The sequence below is a fragment of the Somniosus microcephalus genome, chromosome 4 (assembly GCF_052327205.1).
Source record: "Somniosus microcephalus isolate GS21.2 chromosome 4, FLI_Smic_1.0, whole genome shotgun sequence".
Lineage (NCBI taxonomy): Eukaryota > Metazoa > Chordata > Chondrichthyes > Squaliformes > Somniosidae > Somniosus > Somniosus microcephalus.
Window position 1 is genome coordinate 291,269,245 of NC_140990.1, and position 21,361 is coordinate 291,290,605.

The window sequence follows — 21,361 nt, forward strand, 5'->3', positions numbered from 1 at the left end:
GTGAGTACGCACTGGGTACTCACCAGTAGGCCCAACGAAAGTGCCGGTTTCGTGCATGCACTGCGCATGCGCGGGAAACCGGAACTTCCGTTCCCTTAAAGGAAGGGGTTCACAGGTCGAACGCGTGTGGCGGAGAGGCAGCGCATACGCCTGGAACTTCCGTTTTTTTTGCAGGTTTCTCCGGGAGGGTAAGTCTCCAGGAGCTACGCTTTTAAAAAGCAGTCGCAAGGCCTGCTTTTAACAAGGTAAGTGGTGAATTAAGTAAAATTAAAACATTTTTTCCACAGGTTTATTATTTTTAAATACTTTAAAGAACGGTAAGTTTATTTTTAGCCCCGTTAGAAACTGTAATAAAATTTTTCAAAAATTTATATTATTGTTTAAAATAGTTATTTTATGTAATTTATAGTTATTTTAAAAATGTGATTTTTAAAATAAAATTATTTGAAGTTTTAGTTATGTTTTGGGGCTGAATTGTATTCTTCCTGTCAAATCTATGAATATAGATTCCCTGCTACCATTGGCTCTCCATGGCCCACATGATCCCAGGGGACGCTTCGAACTAACTGCACCCCTGGGATATGCAAGCACTGCGCGCCGGCAGCTGGAGCAGGCCCAGGATCAGAATCCCATGCGGGCCCACAGCACAACGGCCGGCGCGCTAGGTAAGTACAGGTCGGAGGCTTGCACCCGCGGGAAGCCTCCGACCTGAATTGTACGGCCAATATTTAATTGAGGCTGCGTGCCTCAGATTTTAGCAGCCATGTGGATTTAACGGCAGCTAAAGGGAGGTGAGAAGGGCTGGATCCAGCAGCTAACTCCTACCCCCGCCATCTCTTCTCCCTCTGCCATCTCTTCCTCCCCCCGCCATCTCTTCTCCCCCCGCCATCTCTTCTCCCCCCGCCATCTCTTCTCCTCTCCCGCCATCTCTTCTCCTCCCCCGCCATCTCTTCTCCTCCCCCGCCATCTCTTCTCCTCCCCCGCCATCTCTTCTCCTCCCCCGCCATCTCTTCTCCCCCCTCCATCTGTTCTCCTCCCGTCATCTGCTCCCCCCTCGCCCCCCAACGATCTCTTTCTCACTCCCTCCGCTCCGGTCCCTGGCTGCAGCCTTCTACCACAGGCCGTCATGCCCAACAGCTGGCCAGCCTTTCAATCTGGCCAGCTGCCGGTTGGGAAATGGAGAAAAAATTCAAATGTGGTCCTGCCATTCCCTGTATTTCCAGGTTTCCTGGCCCTTAAAGGTCACTCCCGCTCCCTCCCTGTAATTATTGAGGTCCTTGTGTTTTAAACAATATTCTTTATGGCTGCTGGATTTAATATACTACTCTAGCATAATGGCATCTCAAAATAGGTTTCTCTTGACATGGAGACACTGGCAAACAATTTGTCTCCCAATGTATTGGTTATTATTTCACATCTAATTTCATCATTAGTTACATTTTTTGTGTAATGGGTCTGTAATTAGTAAATTGCTTGACAGAATCCAGGAATAGAATGAAGATGTCAGCCGATATGTGACCTAAGGCAATCTGCCTTAATAATGAAGTAGTATACATTTATTATAGAACTTACAGCCAAAAATCCTCAGACCTTTATATATAGTGCACTAATTATTCCCGGGGCCTGTTTGTTGTTAGAACAATTTGATAAAGCTGCAAGATCCATACATGCACTGGATCTCTAATTCTTCATGATTATCCAACATGGCAGATTGTTCATTTAATTTGACAAGAAACAACCCATCTGTATTAAAATGAGATATAGTCTTACACATTGCGTATGGTTTTAGGGCGATAATGTGACAAGATTAGTTCCACATGGGGTGACACAATGGATGATATTCTTATAATATCTACTCTTGGAACAGCCCTCCACACCAGCCCTAAAATCCTGTGTCCAAGTGTGTGCTCCTCAGTGCACTGACTCTGGTCTACCGTGCACCCCGCGTCCGTGCACCCCGCGTCACCTCTGCTCCACTAGTCTACTGCTATCCAGAGCTCCGACATTCTGCTAATTCTTTCTCCACATTTAAAAGCGTCCTCAACCCTGTCTTTTTGACTGAATTGTAATCAATTCTCCCAACTCTTTTACAACTGCTTTTTCTCTACTCCTCCTCGGTGCCACCTTGGTGCATTTTCTATATTAAAGGTGCAATATAAATGCAAGTTGTGGTCATTAAAAACCAGGAGATCTATTTGAAGGTCAGTCTCAATTGATATTTGTACTTGGTGTTTCTTGAGTATGTGAGTTCAGTCAGAGTTGTTGAGATGATCGGGTGAAGGAGAAAAAGCTGCATCCTTTCTCACATAACTCGAATGTTCCTCTTGGTGGATTTATCAGTGAGCAGCAAGGACTATGTATGTGGAGATATCTGCAAGTTGGATTGTCCCGACCATTGAATGAGGAGAACACATTTCTTATGAGAGAAGAACATGGCAATGGCCTGCAAAAAGAAATCGTGCAAACTTACTTAGTGGCTTGTAATTTTATTATTTGATAACTGAATTTCTATTACCGAATACTTATTGATTGCTTATGTACAGAGATAAGAGAGGCCACTCAGTCAATCTATCTCATCCTTCTATATTACCTTATTTTAACAGTTTGATTTAGCTATCCACAACAAACCATTGCAATCTATGTTATGAGGTGTGCTTAGATAGCAAAAGGTTACATTTCTGTTTGTTTTATAAGAATATAAAAACTCTAATGAGGTAAATTTAGATTCTGAATTTAAGCAGCATCTCATTTATTGGCTGTTGACCTGTGCCCCATTATCCTTTTAAGAGCCATAGATCTCGAAATTCATAATCTATTTGTATTATTTAATTAGAATCGTGTAATGGATTTTAAACCCTGCAGCAGAACAATTTTACTCAAATACTTAAGACACTTCAGCATGAGTCTTGATTATCATTAAAAGTATTCTGCGTTTTAATCAAGTCCTGGCTGAAATCCAATTGAAGTCTTTTGCCTGGAATGAATAAAGACATCAGATACTGAAATGATGAATGAATATTTTTTTTCCCATCATGCAGGCTCCAATTCCTGAATTAGCTGATTGTTCTCTTAGAAATAGTTTCCCATCTTCCATAGCCACCATTAAGTTGGTTAGAGGACAAAACACAGCGTACTTTAACTCTTTGCTTACTCTGTATCCCTTGCAGCTTTCAAAAATGTTTCAATTCTTAAATCCAGATGCATCATTTTTCTCCTAGTTTCTTCAGGCAGGCCTTGACAGGGGATGATTACTTAAGAACCTGATCCATAGTGGGCTCCCTGTTTAATTAACAAATAACATTTTGTTTATAAGCTTCATGGTTTACAGGATTTAAACTTGCCGGCATAGACAAGTAGCACAGTGCCAAACTTCGAGTGGCTTTTTTCTCTGGATGTCTTGTAAGACATTCTGTGGGTGGAGTTTTATAATCTTGGGCCAGGTGTGATGCTGTTGTTCAAAATGTCTGTCAGAAGTCGTCATATCAAGGATATGTTACAACTGCAGGGACATAAGAAAACGACCTTCACCAGTGAGATCAGTTGAATAACTCACCAGCAATGAATTGTGGTCAGCATCATCCGATACACTTGGTGGTTTGTGGTGATAACTTCCCATCTGCAACTCACCATGAGCAGAAGTTCAAACCTTTCATCATGCACAGTAATCTTATGTATTCAGATGGGTAGGGAATGGCAAGCCTAACTGGAAAATGTGCATTCTCACCTTATTCTTTCATACTAATGCGTTTTTAACATCAGTAATTGCTTTGCTTGCTTTAAATTACAGCAGCTTGTCTGATCTTTCAATGAATAATCTTTCCTATAGTTCCAGCAACACGCTCACCGCTTGTCATTCTGTATTTTAAGCTCTTTTTAATATTGCTTCTCTACTGTAAAATATGTGTATTTCCTCTTCCTCGGAATTGGATTCTGTTTCATTTCTCTTGATTCGTGAATGGAAGACTATCTGCTCTGTCTCTCCTTTTGTTCCTGGCACTTTATTTTTGTTCCACGGTTTCTGTCATTCTTTTAACTTGGGCTGCGTGGTACTGTGTCACAGATGGTAGGACATGGTTTTGTGCCCATGGTTCCTGATGTGGCGAGTTTCTGATTTTAGCTATGCTGACAGGGAGAGTTGCAGAGAGGAGGCAGGGTCCATCTGCACTCGGTGTGAGGGGAAATCAGTGAAAATCTCTTCAAGCCATTCTCTCACTCCCCAGCAACCAGTTTAAGCACAATAGTCTGGATTTTCCCATGGGTATTATTTGGAAAGCGTTAATTAAAATAGTTCTGCTTGGAAAACCTGGCTCTTATTACCAAAGGGTTAGGAATAGGTTGCTTGAAAAAAATGCAGTAATGTCTGAGGGAACATTAAGACTACATTTATACTGCTGTGGAATTTAAATAGATCATTGTTAAATTAAATTATAAAGGGGCACTGCTATCATGAAAAATTGCTTGGGGAGGAAGAGGAGCCATGTGTCACTTCAAACCTTCCAACTCGCCCTTCATTCTGAATCGTCACCTGAATAATTAAACAAACATATACACCATTTTCGTGACTTCGTTCACTGAAACATTTTCTGTGAAAAATATTGAATGAAAGGCTCTAAGACAGACTGAGACCCAACATTTCTGGCAAATTTTGTTGTATCTCATTCATTCTGTCCAGGTCACCCCCCTCTCCCCCAACCCCCAGCTTGTTGAAAAGATCCATTTCTGCGGGTGGTGTTAGGAAGATAAGACCAGGAGTAGGCCATTCAGCCCCTCGAGCCTGTTCTGCCATTCAATGAGATCATGGCTGATCTCCGACCTAACTCCATATATCAGCCTTTGCCCCATATCCCTTAACACCTTTGTTTAACAGAAAGCTATCAATCTCCAATTTAAAACTAACAATTGATCAAGCATCAATTGCCATTTGCGGAAGAGAGTTCCAAACTTCTACCAGCCTTTGGGGGCCAAATTCCAATCGTTAACGCCGCGCTAACTGGGCGCAAATGGCTTTTCGCCCCCCCCGAGGCACCACGCCTCCCGTGAACTTCCACGGTAGGTTAGCGGCGGTGCTACCGGGTATCACCCCGATCTTCTGCGCCCGGAGATCAGCGCCTCAGGAGAAAAGTTCCCCCTCGCGGTGGGCGATGTTACCGACTGCTGCAGAGGTCGTGAACAGTGAGGCCGGCCACTCGCAGGGTGCAACTTAAAGACGCGGAGGGCGGCCGGCCACAAAAATAATGCCGATTTGAAAAAAACCACATTTCTGAGCACCGGACGCGGGCTGAGTGCTTGAGTGCCGAGCTGATCGCGCAGATGCCAAAAAAAAATGTTCCAGCAGATGCCAAAAACAAATGCAGAGCTCACACTGGGGAGCCCTGCCTTTAATTGCGGGAAGAGCCCCTGCAACGCAGCAGTGCCATGCTTGGCCACACAAGGCGCTGCTGAGCACATCGCCCCGGACCGGGACATTCCCCACCTCTTGTGCTTCAAGAGGCAAGTGGACAGCTTGATTTAGCGCTTCACTTGAAATGGGAATTTCTCAAATGTTTGAAAAGGCTGGCACTAACTTTTCAAACATTTTTGACTTAGTGCCCCAAATAGCCCTCATGGGGAATTTCTCCCCCTTTTGTGTTTCCTAATTTCACTCCTGAAATTGAGATTGTTTATGCAGAAGGAAATTGCTTGGAGACTGTCTGGTGCCAAGAACAATAGGAGTTGATGGTTTCTGTCATTGCCCACTCTCCTGACTCTGCTAATGAAGCTGATAGACCCTTCAGGAAAGTAACAACTCCCATTTTCTCCCAGGGAGTAATTTGCAGCAGTTTTCTCCTGGCCTTTGCTCCTTTGTCTTCATGCAGGCAGGAATTTTTGATTGATAGTGAAACAAGGAATTCCCCAAATGCAGCCCAGAATCTGGTCCTGGAACGGGTATGCGGTACTCCAGCTATTCATCATCTTGTATTCCAAAGATAAATGTCAGAAAACCCACAGGCCCCAACAGGTCAAGCTGAACAACGACAAGGTGCCTCAAAGAAAGGAACCGATGGCTACCACTGGTACAAACTAAGGAAAAGGCTGAAATTGACCATATCCAGCAATGTAGCATCAACATCAATAAAAAATAAAATACATTCAGAAGGTACTTGGTCCTTTTCTGCAATCCACAGCAACCTTGCAGCTCGTGTGCCCTGCCTCCATGCTGCCACATTCTGAACTAAGGGCTCCCTTCAGTCCTCCAGTTGCTGACACGCGTGCAGCATTCCTGAGTCAGCAGTTGGGGCAGAGCAAGTGGAAATCCACTTCATGCTGGGTGGGACAGCAAACCTTTAAGAATAATATTTTCCCACAAGCCAATCAGGAGAGTGCTAAGATTTGGAAGGGAGAACTGAGTAACCACTCGGTGGGAGAAAGGTCATTCTTAAAAGCTAGAATGCCACACTGCAGGGTTCTGTCTCAGTTTAACCACCGGCCCAGCTCCACCTCTTAAAGCCTTCAAGTTCGGCTTCAAACAGCAGATTTGACACTGTAGAGAATAAAGAGTGGATAGGTGTAATTTTGACTTTGGGTGATAGTGTAAAATATGCAGTATCGATTCAGCCACCCATTAGACATCTCTCCTGATAATCGGGAGAGGTGTATGACGTGTGGCTGAGCCAATAACACCCATTTTACACGATCACCCAAAGTCAAAATTACTCCCGATCTGTTTGCATGCAATTAGCCGTAATTTGCAGTCACCAGTGAAGCAAAGGCGTTTGCCGCTGGCCCTGAAGAAAGCTGCCCACAAAGATCTCGCGAACTCTGTGTCGAGAAGTTTTGCTTTTTTGACGTTCAGTTGAGATCAGTGCAGTGTAGTGGGAATTCCATCGCTGCTATGACGTCAGCAAGCTGCCTAAGCAACCAATCACAATGCAGAATTCTCTCAGACAGGGAACCAGGAAGTGAAGAAGCTCCTTTCATTCTGACTTTTTTTAAATGCTGTTGTAAAGAGCGAAACAAAGATTGGGGCTCTCACATGGGGAAAAGGCAAACCTGAAATAATTATGAACAAACTTTTTAAAAATATTTTTTTTTTAAAGTTTCTTAAAAATTGTAATTTTCATCATTATGGAGAAATTTGACACTCCACAAAATTAAAATGAGTGTTTAAGGGCCATAACCTTTTTAGCAGGCAATACGTTGTTAAAACTCAGTTACATCTAATCCAACAAGGTCTAACTTTTAATGAGGTATTTAACAGCGATATTACCATGGAAAAGCCCAAGTTTTTGTCAGTTTCACTGATTGCCAGCTATGGGGGAGGGGCCACAGCACAGCCAGTGTCGGAGCAGGGAATCACTGACCGCAACTTCAGGATTTCCACCTTAGGATGCGCATGCGCTAAATCCTGAATTTGCGGTCAGTTTCAAAGGGGCAATAACAGCAAATGCAATTTCTACCCAGCACAAATTTCAGCCAATGTGTACCCTGCTGCCTGGTGTATTTAGGTTTTATTTTAGTTTAATCAGTGTGGAGTTGTGAGCCTGGATTTTCCAACTGGGCATTACTTTAACACCAGCGGTCAGGTTGTGGTATGTACCCATTCCAATTAGGTACAGCGAGGGATTTGTATTGTGTTGCACTGTTAAGAAATTGAAATCCAAACCGTGGATTCAAAGGTTTGAAAACTTGTTCATCAAAATCTGAATTCTCCAGGCTGGAATCCTGCCACTAGACTGTTTAGCAGTAGATCCATTTGTTTATATACCAATTTTATGAAATCAATGGAATAAAAAGCAGGAAGCAACTCGGGGATAAGACTGCCTACAGCAACCGATGAAATAAATGGCCAAAAGCAAAATTTATACTGCGCTTACTTTATACTGAAGTGCCCGGCGGTGCCGAGGCTTTTTCGAGGGCATGTTGTTGTTGGAAGAGAGAGAGAGAGAGCGACTGGGGGGGAGGGAGGGGGGGAAGGGAGGGCGGGGTGGGGGAAGGGAGGGGGGAAGGGGGAGAGGGGGGGAAGGGAGGGGGGATGGAGGGCAGGGGGAGGGAGGGGGGAAGGGAGGGCGGGGGGCCCCCACCCGAGGGTTGCGGCCCCCCCCGAGGGTCGCCCCCCTGAGGTGAAGACCGCCGATTGCGGCTGTGCGAGACGGCCGGCGGGCCCGGTTGCCAGGGTAACCGTTGACGCTCAGCAAGCCCCGCCCCCCGGCCGAGCCAGAGAGAGACGCCGCGTCTCAGCTCCTGCTGCGCGTGCACCCTTTAGTAAGGTAGCGGCGCTGGGCTGAGGCCCGCCCCTGCAGCCTTCGAGTGGGGCCGGGAGGTGCCTAGCTCGGGCGTGGGTGCGGAGGAGAAGCCGAGGCTTCGAGGCCTACCTGGAAAAACGGGGAAAGGTAGGAAAATTAATGAGATTAGATAAGTTAATTCGTTTCTAAATCATTTTTTTTTAAAAAATGTGTTTTAAAAGCAACGTTTTTTTTAAAGACGCAGAAAGCGGGAGAAAGAAAGGAAAAGTTTGGAATCAAGATGGTGGCGACTCACCTCGGTTCAGAATGATAAGGCCCGGCCACACACGCACCGATTAGCCCGGCGGCACACACCAGCAACCCGGCGTACGATTGGTCGAGCTCGAGGTCACTCTGTCGCTAATGAGCGGATAATGAGATGCTAATGAGCGGAATGTTGAAGGTTTTTGGGATACCGCGGGCACGATTTTAGCCCGGCCGAAACGTAAATACGCTTAAAACCGTCTCGGAAGCGTAAGCTTTCTTTGGAGGTAACGCGCGCGTAGGTATGCCCTGTAACTTTCGAGCACATAGCCCGCCAGACGCACACGCGATGACAGACAGAATGACAGAATGACAGACAGAATGACAGATCGACCGATTTATTATATATATAGACTAGCTGAAGTGCCCGGTGGTGCCGAGGCTTTTTGGAGGGCATGTTGTTGTTGGAAGAGAGAGAGAGAGAGCTACTGGGGGGGGGGAGGGAGGGAGGGGGGGCGGGGGGAGAAGGGAGGGCGGGGGGGGAAGGGAGGGGTAAGGGAGGGGGGGTAAGGGAGGGGGGGAAGGGAGGGAGGGGGGAAGGGAGAGGGAAGGGAGGGGCGGGGGGGAGGGGGGGCGGGGGTGGGGGAGGCCACCCCGAGGGTCGCGGCCCCCCCGAGGGTCACGCCCCCCCAAGGGTCACGGCCCCCGCAGAGGGTCGCGGCCCCCCCCGAGGGTCCCGCCCCCCCCCCGAGGTGAAGACCGCCGATTGCGGCTGTGCGAGACGGCCGGCAGGCCCGGTTGCCAGGGTAACCGTTGACGCTCAGCAAGCCCCGCCCCCCGGCCGAGCCAGAGAGAGACGCCACGTCTCAGCTCCTGCTGCGCGCGCACCCTTTAGTAAGGTAGCGGCGCTGGGCTGAGGCCCGCCCCTGCAGCCTTCGAGTGGTGCCGGGAGGTGCCTAGCTCGGGCGTGGGTGCGGAGGAGAAGCCGAGGCTTCGAGGCCTACCTGGAAAAACGGGGAAAGGTAGGAAAATTAATGAGATTAGATAAGTTAATTCATTTCTAAATCATTTTTTTTTAAAAACAATATGGGCTAGATTTTCAGTTGCTTGCGCCAGCAGTTAGCGCCTTAAGAGAAGTGATTTCCGGGCGCTATGCGTGTAGCGCCCGGGCGCAGCGCAGTTTGCGCCCCGCCCCAAATTAAGTTGCCCGTTAGCGCCGGCGCAAAGTTTAGCGCCCGCCCGGATGCGCGCGCAGAAAATGACGTCACATCCTCGTGCAACGCCCTTTGGCCGCCCCGATTGCAAACTTCAGTCGGACCGCCCCATTGTGCGGCGGGCGGCCGGAGCGTTTGGAAAAAGGAACGCAACACAACCAGCGCGGGCCCCGGGGGGCGCTAATTAAAGGGAACGTCCTCTCCAGTATAAAGGCCATCCTTTTTTCAGAAAACAGTCTTGTGCAACGCATTTCTGGAGACACAACAAGGAGGATAGCTAACTGGTTTCAAGCAGCAAGAGCCAGGTATTTTTGGACTCAGGCAATAGCGCTGCAAGTGGCCATTTGGAAATTAGACTGTTTGCCAGGATTTGATGGGGGTTGCATGGGGTGCCAACGCGGAGCTGCAGCTCCATGTCCGTAGGGCTCGCAGACGCATTGTGAGAGGGGCAGCCCTGGCTAGAGGCAGAGGGGGCTACAGGCGTCGGCCACGTAGGCCTTACCCAGTCAGGCTATACCGCCAGCAGCGCTCCTACCTAAACATGAGTGCCGTGCGATGTGTTAAAAGGCTCCGATTCCGAAAGGCGGTGATTGCAGAGATCTGCCACCTGCTTCGCCGAGATCTGCGGCCAAAGCTCAGGTGCAGGACGTCTCTGTCGGTGGAAGTGAAGGTGACGGTGGCATTGAACTTCTATGCCACCGGCTCCTTCCAATACGCTGCTGGGGACATAGCAAACATCTCCCAGTACGGCGCGCATCGCTGCATCCGCCAGGTGACCGAAGCACTGTTCAGAAGGAGAAGCCAGTTCATCTCCTTCCCCATGGCCCTGGAGAGCCAGCATCAGCGCGCATTGGGATTTTCCAGACTCGGGGAATTCCCCTTGGTGCAGGGCGCCATTGACTGTATGCATGTGGCTTTGCGGGCCCCTCTGGAGCATGGCGAGCAGTATCGCAACAGGAAGGGCTACCATTCTCTGAATGTGCAGCTGGTCTGTGACCACAAGCAGCGCATCATGGCAGTCAATGCCAGCTTCCCAGGCAGCAGCCACGATGCCTTTATCCTGCGGCAGAGTACTGTGCATGACATGTTCCAGGCACAGCCTCCCCCAAGAGGATGGCTACTCGGGGACAAAGGCTATCCTTTGTGCACCTGGCTCATGACCCCGCTCCGCGCGCCCAGGACCGCTGCTGAAGAGGCCTACAACGAGAGCCATCAAACCACCCGCAACATCATCGAGCTAACTATTGGGGTCCTCAAGCAGCGGTTCCGCTGCCTTGATCGCTCCGGAGGAGCTCTCCAGTATTCGCCGGACCGGGTCTCCCAATTTGTGGTGGTTTGCTGCATGCTACACAACCTGGCTATCCGCAGGACTCAGGCACTGCCACCTGACGTTGGACCAGCACCTCAGGAGGAGGAGCAGGAGGAGCATGAGGAGGAGGAGGAGGAGGAGGAGGAGGAGCAGGAGTACGTTCCCAGGAGGGAGCGACCAGGGCCAAGGGCCGCACGACGCCACCTTATTACACGGTACTTCTAAGCCCCCTGTCAGGGAATGGCCAGGGGCCATGAGGGAAGATGAATGCAGCCGCTCCGCAAGCCCTCAGCCGGCGAAGCCAACAAACACTAAGAAGAACAACCATGGAGACTGCATGAATAAAGATAATTTTTTATTAAACAAAAATGAAAAGCCCTTCCCACATGAATCCCCAAAAACAATAAACGGGCCCCACAAAAAGCCCAACAAACGACTCACTCCCACAAACTGGGGAGGAGCCACTCCACCTTTATTGAAACCGGGCCTCAACGTCGGCCTAACGCAAAAAAAAAGCCCTCCAAAAGCACAACCATGGGCAAAATAAAGATGGCCACCGCCATATTAAAGGAAAGCTGGCCACACCCTCTACTGAGTGGCCCGCGAGGGCGAGACCTTGGCCAGCATTTTGCCTCCCCTGCCCTGCCTGCTGCTCCTTCGCAAGCTCTGCCCAGTGGCTGCTGCGAGGCTGGGGGAAGGCGCCTGAGGCTCAGATGCCCTTCCGCCAGATGCCGCTGGGGGGCGGCCTACACGGCGTTTGGGCCTCGAGGGGCCGTCTCCTGAGTGGCGCACCTGAGCCTGGCCACCATCAGCTGCAGCCGCTTGCCCTTGACGCCCCAGAGGGGGAATGGCGGCGACGGATGGCGCAATGTGGGCCAGCTGGCGTCTGGGATGCGCTGGCTGGTGCTGTGGCGCGGTGGCACTCGGCCGGGCCCGCACTGCAGGATCCGCAGCAATCAGCCGACGGCCGGCTTGCTGGGATGGTCCAGCGCGGCGCCTGCCCTGGCGATGCCTGCCTGAGACAGCGCGTGTGGCAGCAGTGAGTGGCCCTGTGGTCCTGGTGTGCGCGCGCATCACATCCGCCAGGGTCTTGACGGCATCAGTTAGCATGCGGCCAGTCGCGGCAGTTGCTGCCCCGAACTCGCGCACACTGGTCGCCAGCGACTCGATGGCCTCAGGCATGCGCCCCACCACGCTCATGAGCTCCGTGTGGCGCCGGTCCGAGTCGTCGGCCATCTGATCGAGCTTCCGCACCTCCTCCGAAGTGAAGGTGTCCGGACTGGAGTCGCGACTCTCCCGCTGGGGAGGAGGGGGCCGAACTAGGGGACCCTTGCCGCGTTGGTGACGGCGAGTGTGCCGAGCAGCAGCACTCCCCTCTGATCCTTCCCCCCTTTGGGGGGAAGGCCGCGGGCCACGCGCACGGCTGCTGGGTGACTGGACGCCACTGGTCCCAGAAGCTGCATTGCCCTGCGACAGTTCCTCCAGGCACTCGTCCAGTGAGGAGGTGTCGAGCATTTCCTCCTCTCCTGCGGGACGTGACTGTTCCCCCGAAGGTCCGGCTTGCTCCTCCTCCTCCTCCTGGTTGGAGGTGCTGTCACTGGCAGCCTCAGGGTCCTGGTCGTCACCAGCTGAAAGCAGGAATGCACAAGAGTAGCTTCAGAGTGAGGAGACGGCGTCAGCGAGGGAGTTAGGACTGGTGGGATTCAGCGCATTGGTGGGACAGTGGCAAAGGAGGTAGCTCGGATGGGCCAGTGCGACGCGAGAGGGCCAAAAGGCGAGGTCCTTACCATTGCCGGGCAGTGGAGGGTCGGATACACCGCACGCTGTGGGGACAATCACACGTGCTCCCATGAGCACACACACGCGCTCCTCCAGCCGAGTGAGCTTCTGCAGCTTGGCGCGGCCACCCCTGGCACGGGCCTGGTGATTAAACGCTACTTTAGCCTGCAAGAGAAAGGACGGGCTGTAAGTGCGCAGTGAAGCCCTGATGTAGTGTGCACTGCCTCCCATGGTGGAATAGCTTGGACAGAGTGAAGCCCTGATGTAGTGTGCACTGCCTCCCATGGTGGAATAGCTTGGACAGAGTGAAGCCCTGATGTAGTGTGCACTGCCTCCCATGGTGGAATAGCTTGGACAGAGTGAAGCCCTGATGTAGTGTGCACTGCCTCCCATGGTGGAATAGCTTGGACAGAGTGAAGCCCTGATGTAGTGTGCACTGCCTCCCATGGTGGAATAGCTTGGACAGAGTGAAGCCCTGATGTACTGTCCACTGCCTCCCATGGTGGAATAGCTTGGCCAAAGTGTAGAGTGCCGAATGGCCATTTGATGCTCATGACTGTCCCAATGCTGCTGGCTGAGGGCTGGCCAAAAGGACTTTCAGGTCCCTTTGCCCATCATGTCAGGTGTACATGCAAGAATGAGGAGGAGACTGGAAAGGCTACTCACCCTCACAATCCTGGTCAGATCGTTGTATTTCTTACGGCATTGTGTGTGGGTCCTGGGGGCCTCGCCGGTGAACGTCACCCTCTGGGCGATCTGCTTCCAGGCTTTGGTGTAGTCGTGGTGGGTTGGATTCCTCCCACTGTCTGGAAACAAGATCTTGCGCCTCACCTCCAGAGCTGTGACCATTATGTCCAGATCACCCTCTGAGAAGCGCAGGGCACGCTGACGGGCCTTCTCTGGCGTTGCCATGACTCCCTGGGGCTGAGCAGTAGAGTTGAGGCCTCTTTGCAAGGCTGCAGTGTGCAGGGCGTGGCAGCAGACCAATTCGTCCCTTCCCCCTTTAAGAGCTGGTCGGCACCACGGGGTCTGCTGTCAGTGCAAAAATGACCGCATCCGTGCTGCGCCCCGCCTGGGCGCTATCCCTCTGGACCGCCGGCTTAGCGCCTAAAGAGAGTAGTGGAACGCCTCTTTTAGCGCTCCACCAACCTCTTAGGGCGAAGCCACTGAATTCCCGGCAACGGGGCGCTACTTTGGGGCGGGCGCTAACTTCGGGCGGGCGCTAAGGTTAGCGCCCCAAAACTGCCTATACTGAAAATCTAGCCCTATGTGTTTTAAAAGCAACGTTTTTTTTAAAGACGCAGAAAGCGGGAAAAAGAAAGGAAAAGTTTGGAATCAAGATGGCGGCGACTCACCTCGGTTCAGAACGATAAGGCCGGCCACACACGCACCGATTGGCCCGGCGGCACACGCCAGCAACCCGGCGTACGATTGGTCGAGCTCGAGGTCATTCTGTCGCTAATGAGCGGATAATGAGATGCTAATGAGCGGAATGTTGAAGGTTTTTGGGATACCGCGGGCGCGATTTTAGCCCGGCTGAAACGTAAATACGCTTAAAACCGTCTCGGAAGCGTAAGCTTTCTTTGGAGGTAACGCGCGCGTAGGTACGCCCTGTAACTTTCGAGCGCATAGCCCGCCAGACGCACACGCGATGACAGACAGAATGACAGACAGATAGATAGATCGACCGATTTATATATATAGATAAGCAATTAGGTATCACAATGCACTTCCTTTTCTGTAAAATATTTAGCTAATACTGTTAGCTTGGCTCAGTTGGTAGCACTCGCCTTTGGATTGAAAGCTAGTGGGTTCAAGCTCCACATCAGCGCTTCAGTGCCTAAACTGGGTTAAAATCCCAGGGCAGCACTGTGGGATTGTTGTATTGACAGAAGTGCTGCTCTTCAAATGAGATGTTAAATTGGGGTCATGTCTACACTGTTCAAGTGGATGTTAACGATCTCAAGACACTTCTTGAAGTAGTAGACATTACTCAAAAGTGTCCGAGCCAACATTCCTCCCTCAAAAAACAAATTAACTAATCATTCATCTTCTTGCTACTGTATTTGTGAGATGTTGCTGGTGCTGTGCTTGTGTACATAACAACAATCAGTGTACTCCCAAGAAGTAAGTGATGAGGTATTATATAGATGGCATTTTATGTCCTTTTTAATACTGGGCATGGATTCTTTTTGAAGCTGGTTGCTGTTTGATAATTAAACTATTGTTGTAATAACAGTCATACTATGCACAACAGCCAATGTTATTAAACATTTGCTACAGTACTTATTATCCTTGTATATCTGCACATTATCCCAAGGGGGTTGGAATTCAAAAGTGAGGAAGTGATGCTTCTGTTTTACAGATCCCATCAAAACAACAAAAAAGCAGAATATTTTTTGAATGGTGAGAGACTGGGAAATGTTTGCACTCAGAGGGATCTGGGTGTCCTTGTACATGAATCACAGAAAGTTAACATGCAGGTACAGAAAGCAATTAGGATGGCAAATGGTATGTTAGCTTTTGTTACGAAGGGATTAGAGTATAAGAGTAAATGGCCTAGAAATTCAGTATAGCCAGTTTTGGGGCGTTAACGTTAGCGCCCGCCCGACGTTAGCGCCCGCCCCAAAGTTGCGCCCCCTTCGCGGAAATTCAGTCGCTTTGCCCTAAGAGGTTGCTGGAGCGCTAAAACAGCCGTTGCACGACTATCTTCAGGCGCTAAGCCGTCAGGCCGGAGCGCAACCCCCGAGCTCGGGCGCAGCGCAGGTGCGGGGAGCTGGTGATTGACGGCAGACACTCTGGTGCCAGTGAGCTCTTAAAGGGGAAGGAAGGGTGCATGTGTTTTTTTCAAAGGCCGAGTCTGGGAGGGAGGGAGGAGGAGGAGGAGGAGGAGGTGGAGGTGGTGGTGGAGGTGGTGGTAAACACAAATACACCTTTCACAACAACACACTGGACCCTTCCACACAACACATGCAGAGTGCCTTTTAGAGGAGTGCCCTTTAATTTGCGCTCCCCGGGGCCCGCGTCGGCTGTGTTGCGTTCCATTTTACAAACGCTCTGGACGCCAGCCGCACAATGGGGCGGTCCAACTGAAGTTTGGAATCGGGACGCGCAAAGGGCGTTGCACGAGGATGTGACGTCATTTTCTGCGCACGCAGCCGGGCGGGCGCTAAACTTTGCGCCGGCGCTAAGGGTCAACTTAATTTGGGGCGAGGCGCAAACTGCACTGCGCCCGGGCGCTACACGCATAGCGCCCGAAATTCACTTCTCTTAAGGCGCTAACTGCTGGCGCAACCAACTGAATTTCTAGGCCAATAAGTCTTACTACAATTATACAGTGCATTGATGAGGCCACATGCAGTGAGGGTTCACTAGACTGGTTCCTGGGATGAGGGGATTGCCCTATGAGGAGAGATTGAGTAAACTAGGCCTATATTCCTTAGAGTTTAGAAGAATGAGAGGTGATCTAATTGAAACATAAAATTCTTAAGGGGGTTGACAGAGTTAATGCTGGGAAAATGTTTCCCCTGGCTGGGATATCTGGAACACGAGGTCACAGTCTCAGAATAAGGGGTCGGCCATTTAGGACTGAGATGAGGAGAAATTTCTTCACTCAAAGGGTTGTGAATCTTTGGAATTTTCTACCCCAGAGGGCTGTGGATGCTCAGTCATTGAGTATATTCAAGATAGAGGTCAATAAATTTTTGGAACAAAGGGAATTAAGGGATTTGGGAATAGTGCGGGAAGGTGGAGATGAGGTAGAAGATCAACCTGATCTTGTTGAATGGTGGAGCGGGTGCAAAGGACCAAATGGCCAACTCCAGCTCCTATTTCTTATGTTTTTATGTTCAATTTTGGGCACTGAGCCTCAGGAAAAATATATTGGCCTTGGAAGGGGTATGACACAGTTTCAATAGAATGATACAGGGGCTTAAATGGTTAAATTATGAGGATAAGTTGCATAAAGTTGTGCTGTATTCCGTTGAGATCAGAAGGTTAAGCGGTGATCTAATTGAGATATTTAAAATGATTAAGAGATTCGATAGGGTCGATAAAGAGTAGGGTTGCAAAGGGGTGGAAAGTTTCCGGTAAATTTCCGGAAATTTTCCACGGGAAGTTTAGCTTGGGAATTTTGCCCAAAAAAGCACATGCTAGCATAATATTGTTTTTTTTGTATTTCTTTTTTTTCCCCACAGGTCCTCTCTTAAAATTACTAACAGAGATGGAATCTTAATTATTAAGGAATTTTTTAATCAATATATGTTTATCTTCTTACTTGGCTTGTTTTAATAATTACAAGTTTTGTGTGTGACTGTGAACAAATGTGTCCTGATTGGTTGGATGAGTGGATGAGCAATTAGCTCCCTCTATTTGTAATATTTGCATATCGAATTGTGATTGGCCTGCAGGCATCTGTAAGACTGCTATAGTTTTTTTAAGATCCAGGTTAGGGGTCCTGAGGGAAGTCATTTTGTTTTCTGCTGATGTTGTGATGATGCAGTAAGTAAATCAGACTTTATACCAAATAAACCAGTTACTTGTTGAACTCTGTTGTCCTTCAATTTAAAATATACAAAATAATACACTATTGGTGATGTAGCGTCGTGTGTGTACAGGTCATGCTTCCATCACATGGAGCATCAGCAAAAATGTACTCACCCTGTTGCAATTGTGCTGATCGACCGCAGTTCGACACAGAGATGAATGCCCTTTATTTCTTTGCATAGAACAATGCCATGTTTACCGTTGGATGTGTGGAAGCATTTTACCCCAGGCATTAAAGATGGAAAGACTGTGTACATGTGCAAACACTGTAGAAAGCCATATGTAAAGAATGCCACAAAGATGCAGCAGCATTTATCCAAATGCAACTTCTCTCAAAGCTCACAGCAGTCAGCCCAGAGTTCCTCTGCTTCCATTCAAGAAGATGATGGTTCTCATTCAGCATCAGGCTCCTTATCATCAGCAACTCCTGGCCCACTTGGAAGGTTCTTTGATACAATGGATAACCATAGCCAGAAGAATGCAGATGAGTGCCTTGCTCGAGCTGTATATGCAACAGGCTCACCCCTCATGCTCACAGCCAATGTGTACTGGAAGAGATTTTTCAATGTTATTCGCCCTGCATACTGTCCTCCCACCAGACATGCTTTGTCTACATATTTGCTGGAGGCTGAGTATAACAGAGTCCAAGGAAAGCTCAAAGAAACGATAGCGATGGCAGACTGTGTTGCAGTTATCTCAGATGGGTGGGCAAATGTACGAGGGGAGGGCATCATAAACTACATCGTCTCCACTCCTTTCCCAGTGTTCTTCAAGAGCACAGACACGAAGGACAACAGACACACAGGCACATACATTGCTGATGAGCTGAAAGCGGTCATCAACGATCTTGGATCACAAAAGGTCTTTGCAGTAGTTACTGACAATGCTGCGAATATGAAGGCTGCTTGGGCTCAAGTGGAGGAGGCCTACCCTCATATTACGTCTATTGGGTGCGCAGCTCATGGGCTTAACCTGCTCCTCAAGGACATCATGGGTTTGAGAACCATGGAAGCACTGTACAAGAGAGCCAAGCAAGTTGTTAAGTATGTCAGGGGAAAACAGGTAGTTGCAGCAACCTACAACTCCAAGCAAATGACAAAGAACAAGAACACCACACTGAAGCTGCCCAACAACACTAGATGGGGTGGTGTTGTCATAATGTACAACAGCCTTCTGGAGGGTAAGGAGTCGCTGCAAGAAATGGCAATATCCCAGTCTGGGGATATGGAAACCCCCATCAAGAAAATACTGCTGGATGATGTGTTTTGGGAGAGAGTGGTTAGCAGCCTTAAACTACTCTCACCAGTAGCATCTGCAATTGCTCAGATTGAAGGAGATGACACTGTCTTGTCAGATGTTCTCAGGCTTTTTACTGATTTAAAAGAACAAATCAGCATTGCCCTACCCACATCCCTGCTGCTCAAAGCAGAGGAGAAGGCAATTGTTCAATTCATACAGATGCGTCAAGAATTTTGTGTCAAGCCGCTTCATGCTGCAGCATACATGCTGGACCCAAAGCATGTTGGGAGACCAATACTTTCTGGAGAACAGATCAACAGCACTTACAGAGTGATTTCTACCCTCTCACGCCATCTCAATCTGGATGTGGGCAAAGTTCTGGGAAGTCTGGCAAAGTTCTCTACCAAGCAAGGTCTTTGGAATGGGGATGGGATATGGGAATCATGCAAGCATATCAGTGCACATACCTGGTGGAAGGGACTTTGTGCATCTGAGGCCCTGTCACCTATTGCATCGGTGATACTCCAAATCCCACCTTCATCAGCAGCCTCTGAACGAAACTGGTCACTTTTTGGGAATACGCATACAAAGGTGCGCAACAGGCTGACTAACAAGAGAGTGGAGAAACTGGTGTCCACCACACAGCTAGACACTGACACAGAGGAGGAAATGGACACGTCAGAGCCAGAGTCAGAGAATCAGGAGGAGCAATGAGGAGTAGAAGACTCAGAAGACTCATGAGTAGAAGACTCAAAGGGACAAAATAAGGACAAACTACAGGCTAAATAAGCTGACGCTCTTTTTATTTTATTTTAGATGGGTCTTTTTTGTGGGGGTTCAATAAAGTTCAAAATTATAACCTAAATAAAGTTTTGAAAGCCTGTTTTTATTTGTATGGAACAGTATGTCTATTTTGACGACAAAGATAATATAAGGGTCAGAGACAAAAACCATCAGAGTGCAAAAAAACTCAAAATTCCCATAAATTCCCGAAAATTCCCATGGAAAGTTTCCTCTTTTAAAAATTCCCAGAATTTTGCAACCCTAATAAAGAGAGATTATTTCCTCTGGTGGGAGAATCCAGAACAGTAGAGAATAGTCTTAAAATTAGAGCTCGACCAATTAGGAGTGAAGGCAGGAAGCACCTTTTCACACAAAAGGTAGTGGAAATCTGGAAAACTCTCCCCAAAAAGACTGTGGATGCTTGGTCAGTTGTGATTTTAAAGACTGAGATTGATAGATTTTTGTTAGCTAAGGGCATCAAGGGATATGAAACGAAGGTGGATAAATACAGATCAGCCATGATCTAATTGAATGGCTGAACAGACTCGAGGGGCAGAGTGGCCTATTCCTGTTCCTATGTTTCTATGCCAAACTAACCAAAATACAAAGGGTGAGCTGCATCATGTTAATTTAAGGGTTTTCCTTTCTGTGTTTTGCAGGTGAGGTAACATTAGATGAGCTGTGTGGAGAGTCCTATCTTCCCAGTCATGTTGTGTGCGAGGTGCCCTGTCCTACTGACTGTGTTCTCAGTCAATGGTCTGAGTGGTCAATTTGCTCACGCTCATGTTCCAGCAAAAACGCAGAGGGCAGGCAAAGCAGAACCAGATCCATTATAGCATTAGCTGGAGAAGGTAAGAGTGTCTGTGTTCGGATCATTAGCAGCTTTGTAGGAGTGCATCTCACTATGATGTGATCTCTACATAATTATGACATTAAAGGTACATTGTTACCCTACTGTGGAGGACAATAAAGTCAGTAATTGTGGTAATAACTTAAAATCACCTAAGCTGTGTTAATGACAGTAGCCAATATAATGGCGACCAGTGACTACAATGCTATTTATGAAGCGTTTAAGTGATTTTCAAATAGGAAACAGCTATCTGAAGATAATACTGTTTAAATTAGCTCTGTAGAACATTGAAAGAATTTAAACAGATTTCAAATGTCACCATTTTCTGTAGTGCAAATGGACTGCATGTTTACTTTCAGGAGTTTATTGTAAACAAGAAATGCCTGAATACAATGCTTTCTTAATAATGAATAACATTATGTGCTGTAAGCTATCACTGTGATAGTATGTGCTGGTTAAATTCTGATACCCACAATGTGACAAACTCGAAAATTGTGGTCAACAATGTGTGGAACAGTGAACATCACCGTGTATAACATTGAACATTTTAATATAGATAACCAATATGTGACAAGTACTCACAGTTCTATAATGTTCCTCAGGTAAAAGAGCATCTCAAAGTGCTTTAAAGGGCAGGAAAGTGCACATTAATCGTGGGAAAAACCACAAGCCTCAAATTGCAACAATCATCTGTAATTTGGCCATCCCACATTATTTCAGTTCCATGTCAGTCCCCTATGTACATACGCACATTAAATGTATTAATATTTATCTCTAATAATTTTTCTATGGCGAGATGTGTAATCAATGGATAGTTATGTAACTGTTTTGTCCATTTCTCCTTTGCTTTTTGTTTGAATGTTCTGAACTAGATACATTCATGGTATGGCTTCAGCTACTATTCTGCTTTAATTCAGTTTTACTCAACGTTTATAGTTCGTCCGTAACCTGTGTCGCTGATCCCTGTAATTATAAAATATAAAAAAACAGTTGGATTGGAACAAATTGCAACCAAGCTGAAATTATAAACCATCAGAACAAACATCATCTGAACCTGCAATTCCTTCACAGCTCATAGCTCTCTCTAACCCGACTCTTTGATATAGTGGTTAGGCTATTTTTGTACTTGCAAGTAATTACAATACTGTAACATCTGGTATGGCTCTGGAGCCTGCCA

The 21,361-nt window shown here is 48.1% G+C and overlaps 1 protein-coding gene across 2 annotated transcripts in view; it reads left to right on the top strand.

Annotated features, from left to right (window-relative positions):
• Window positions 1-21,361, top strand: part of thsd7ba (thrombospondin, type I, domain containing 7Ba) — a 1,218,118-nt gene that overhangs the window by 676,593 nt on the left and 520,164 nt on the right. For both annotated transcript variants that reach the window (XM_085986643.1, XM_085986644.1), the window contains exon 9: window positions 19,994-20,185. In XM_085986643.1, coding sequence (XP_085842769.1) covers window positions 19,994-20,185 — 192 coding nt within the window. The remainder of the gene's footprint in view (window positions 1-19,993; window positions 20,186-21,361) is intronic.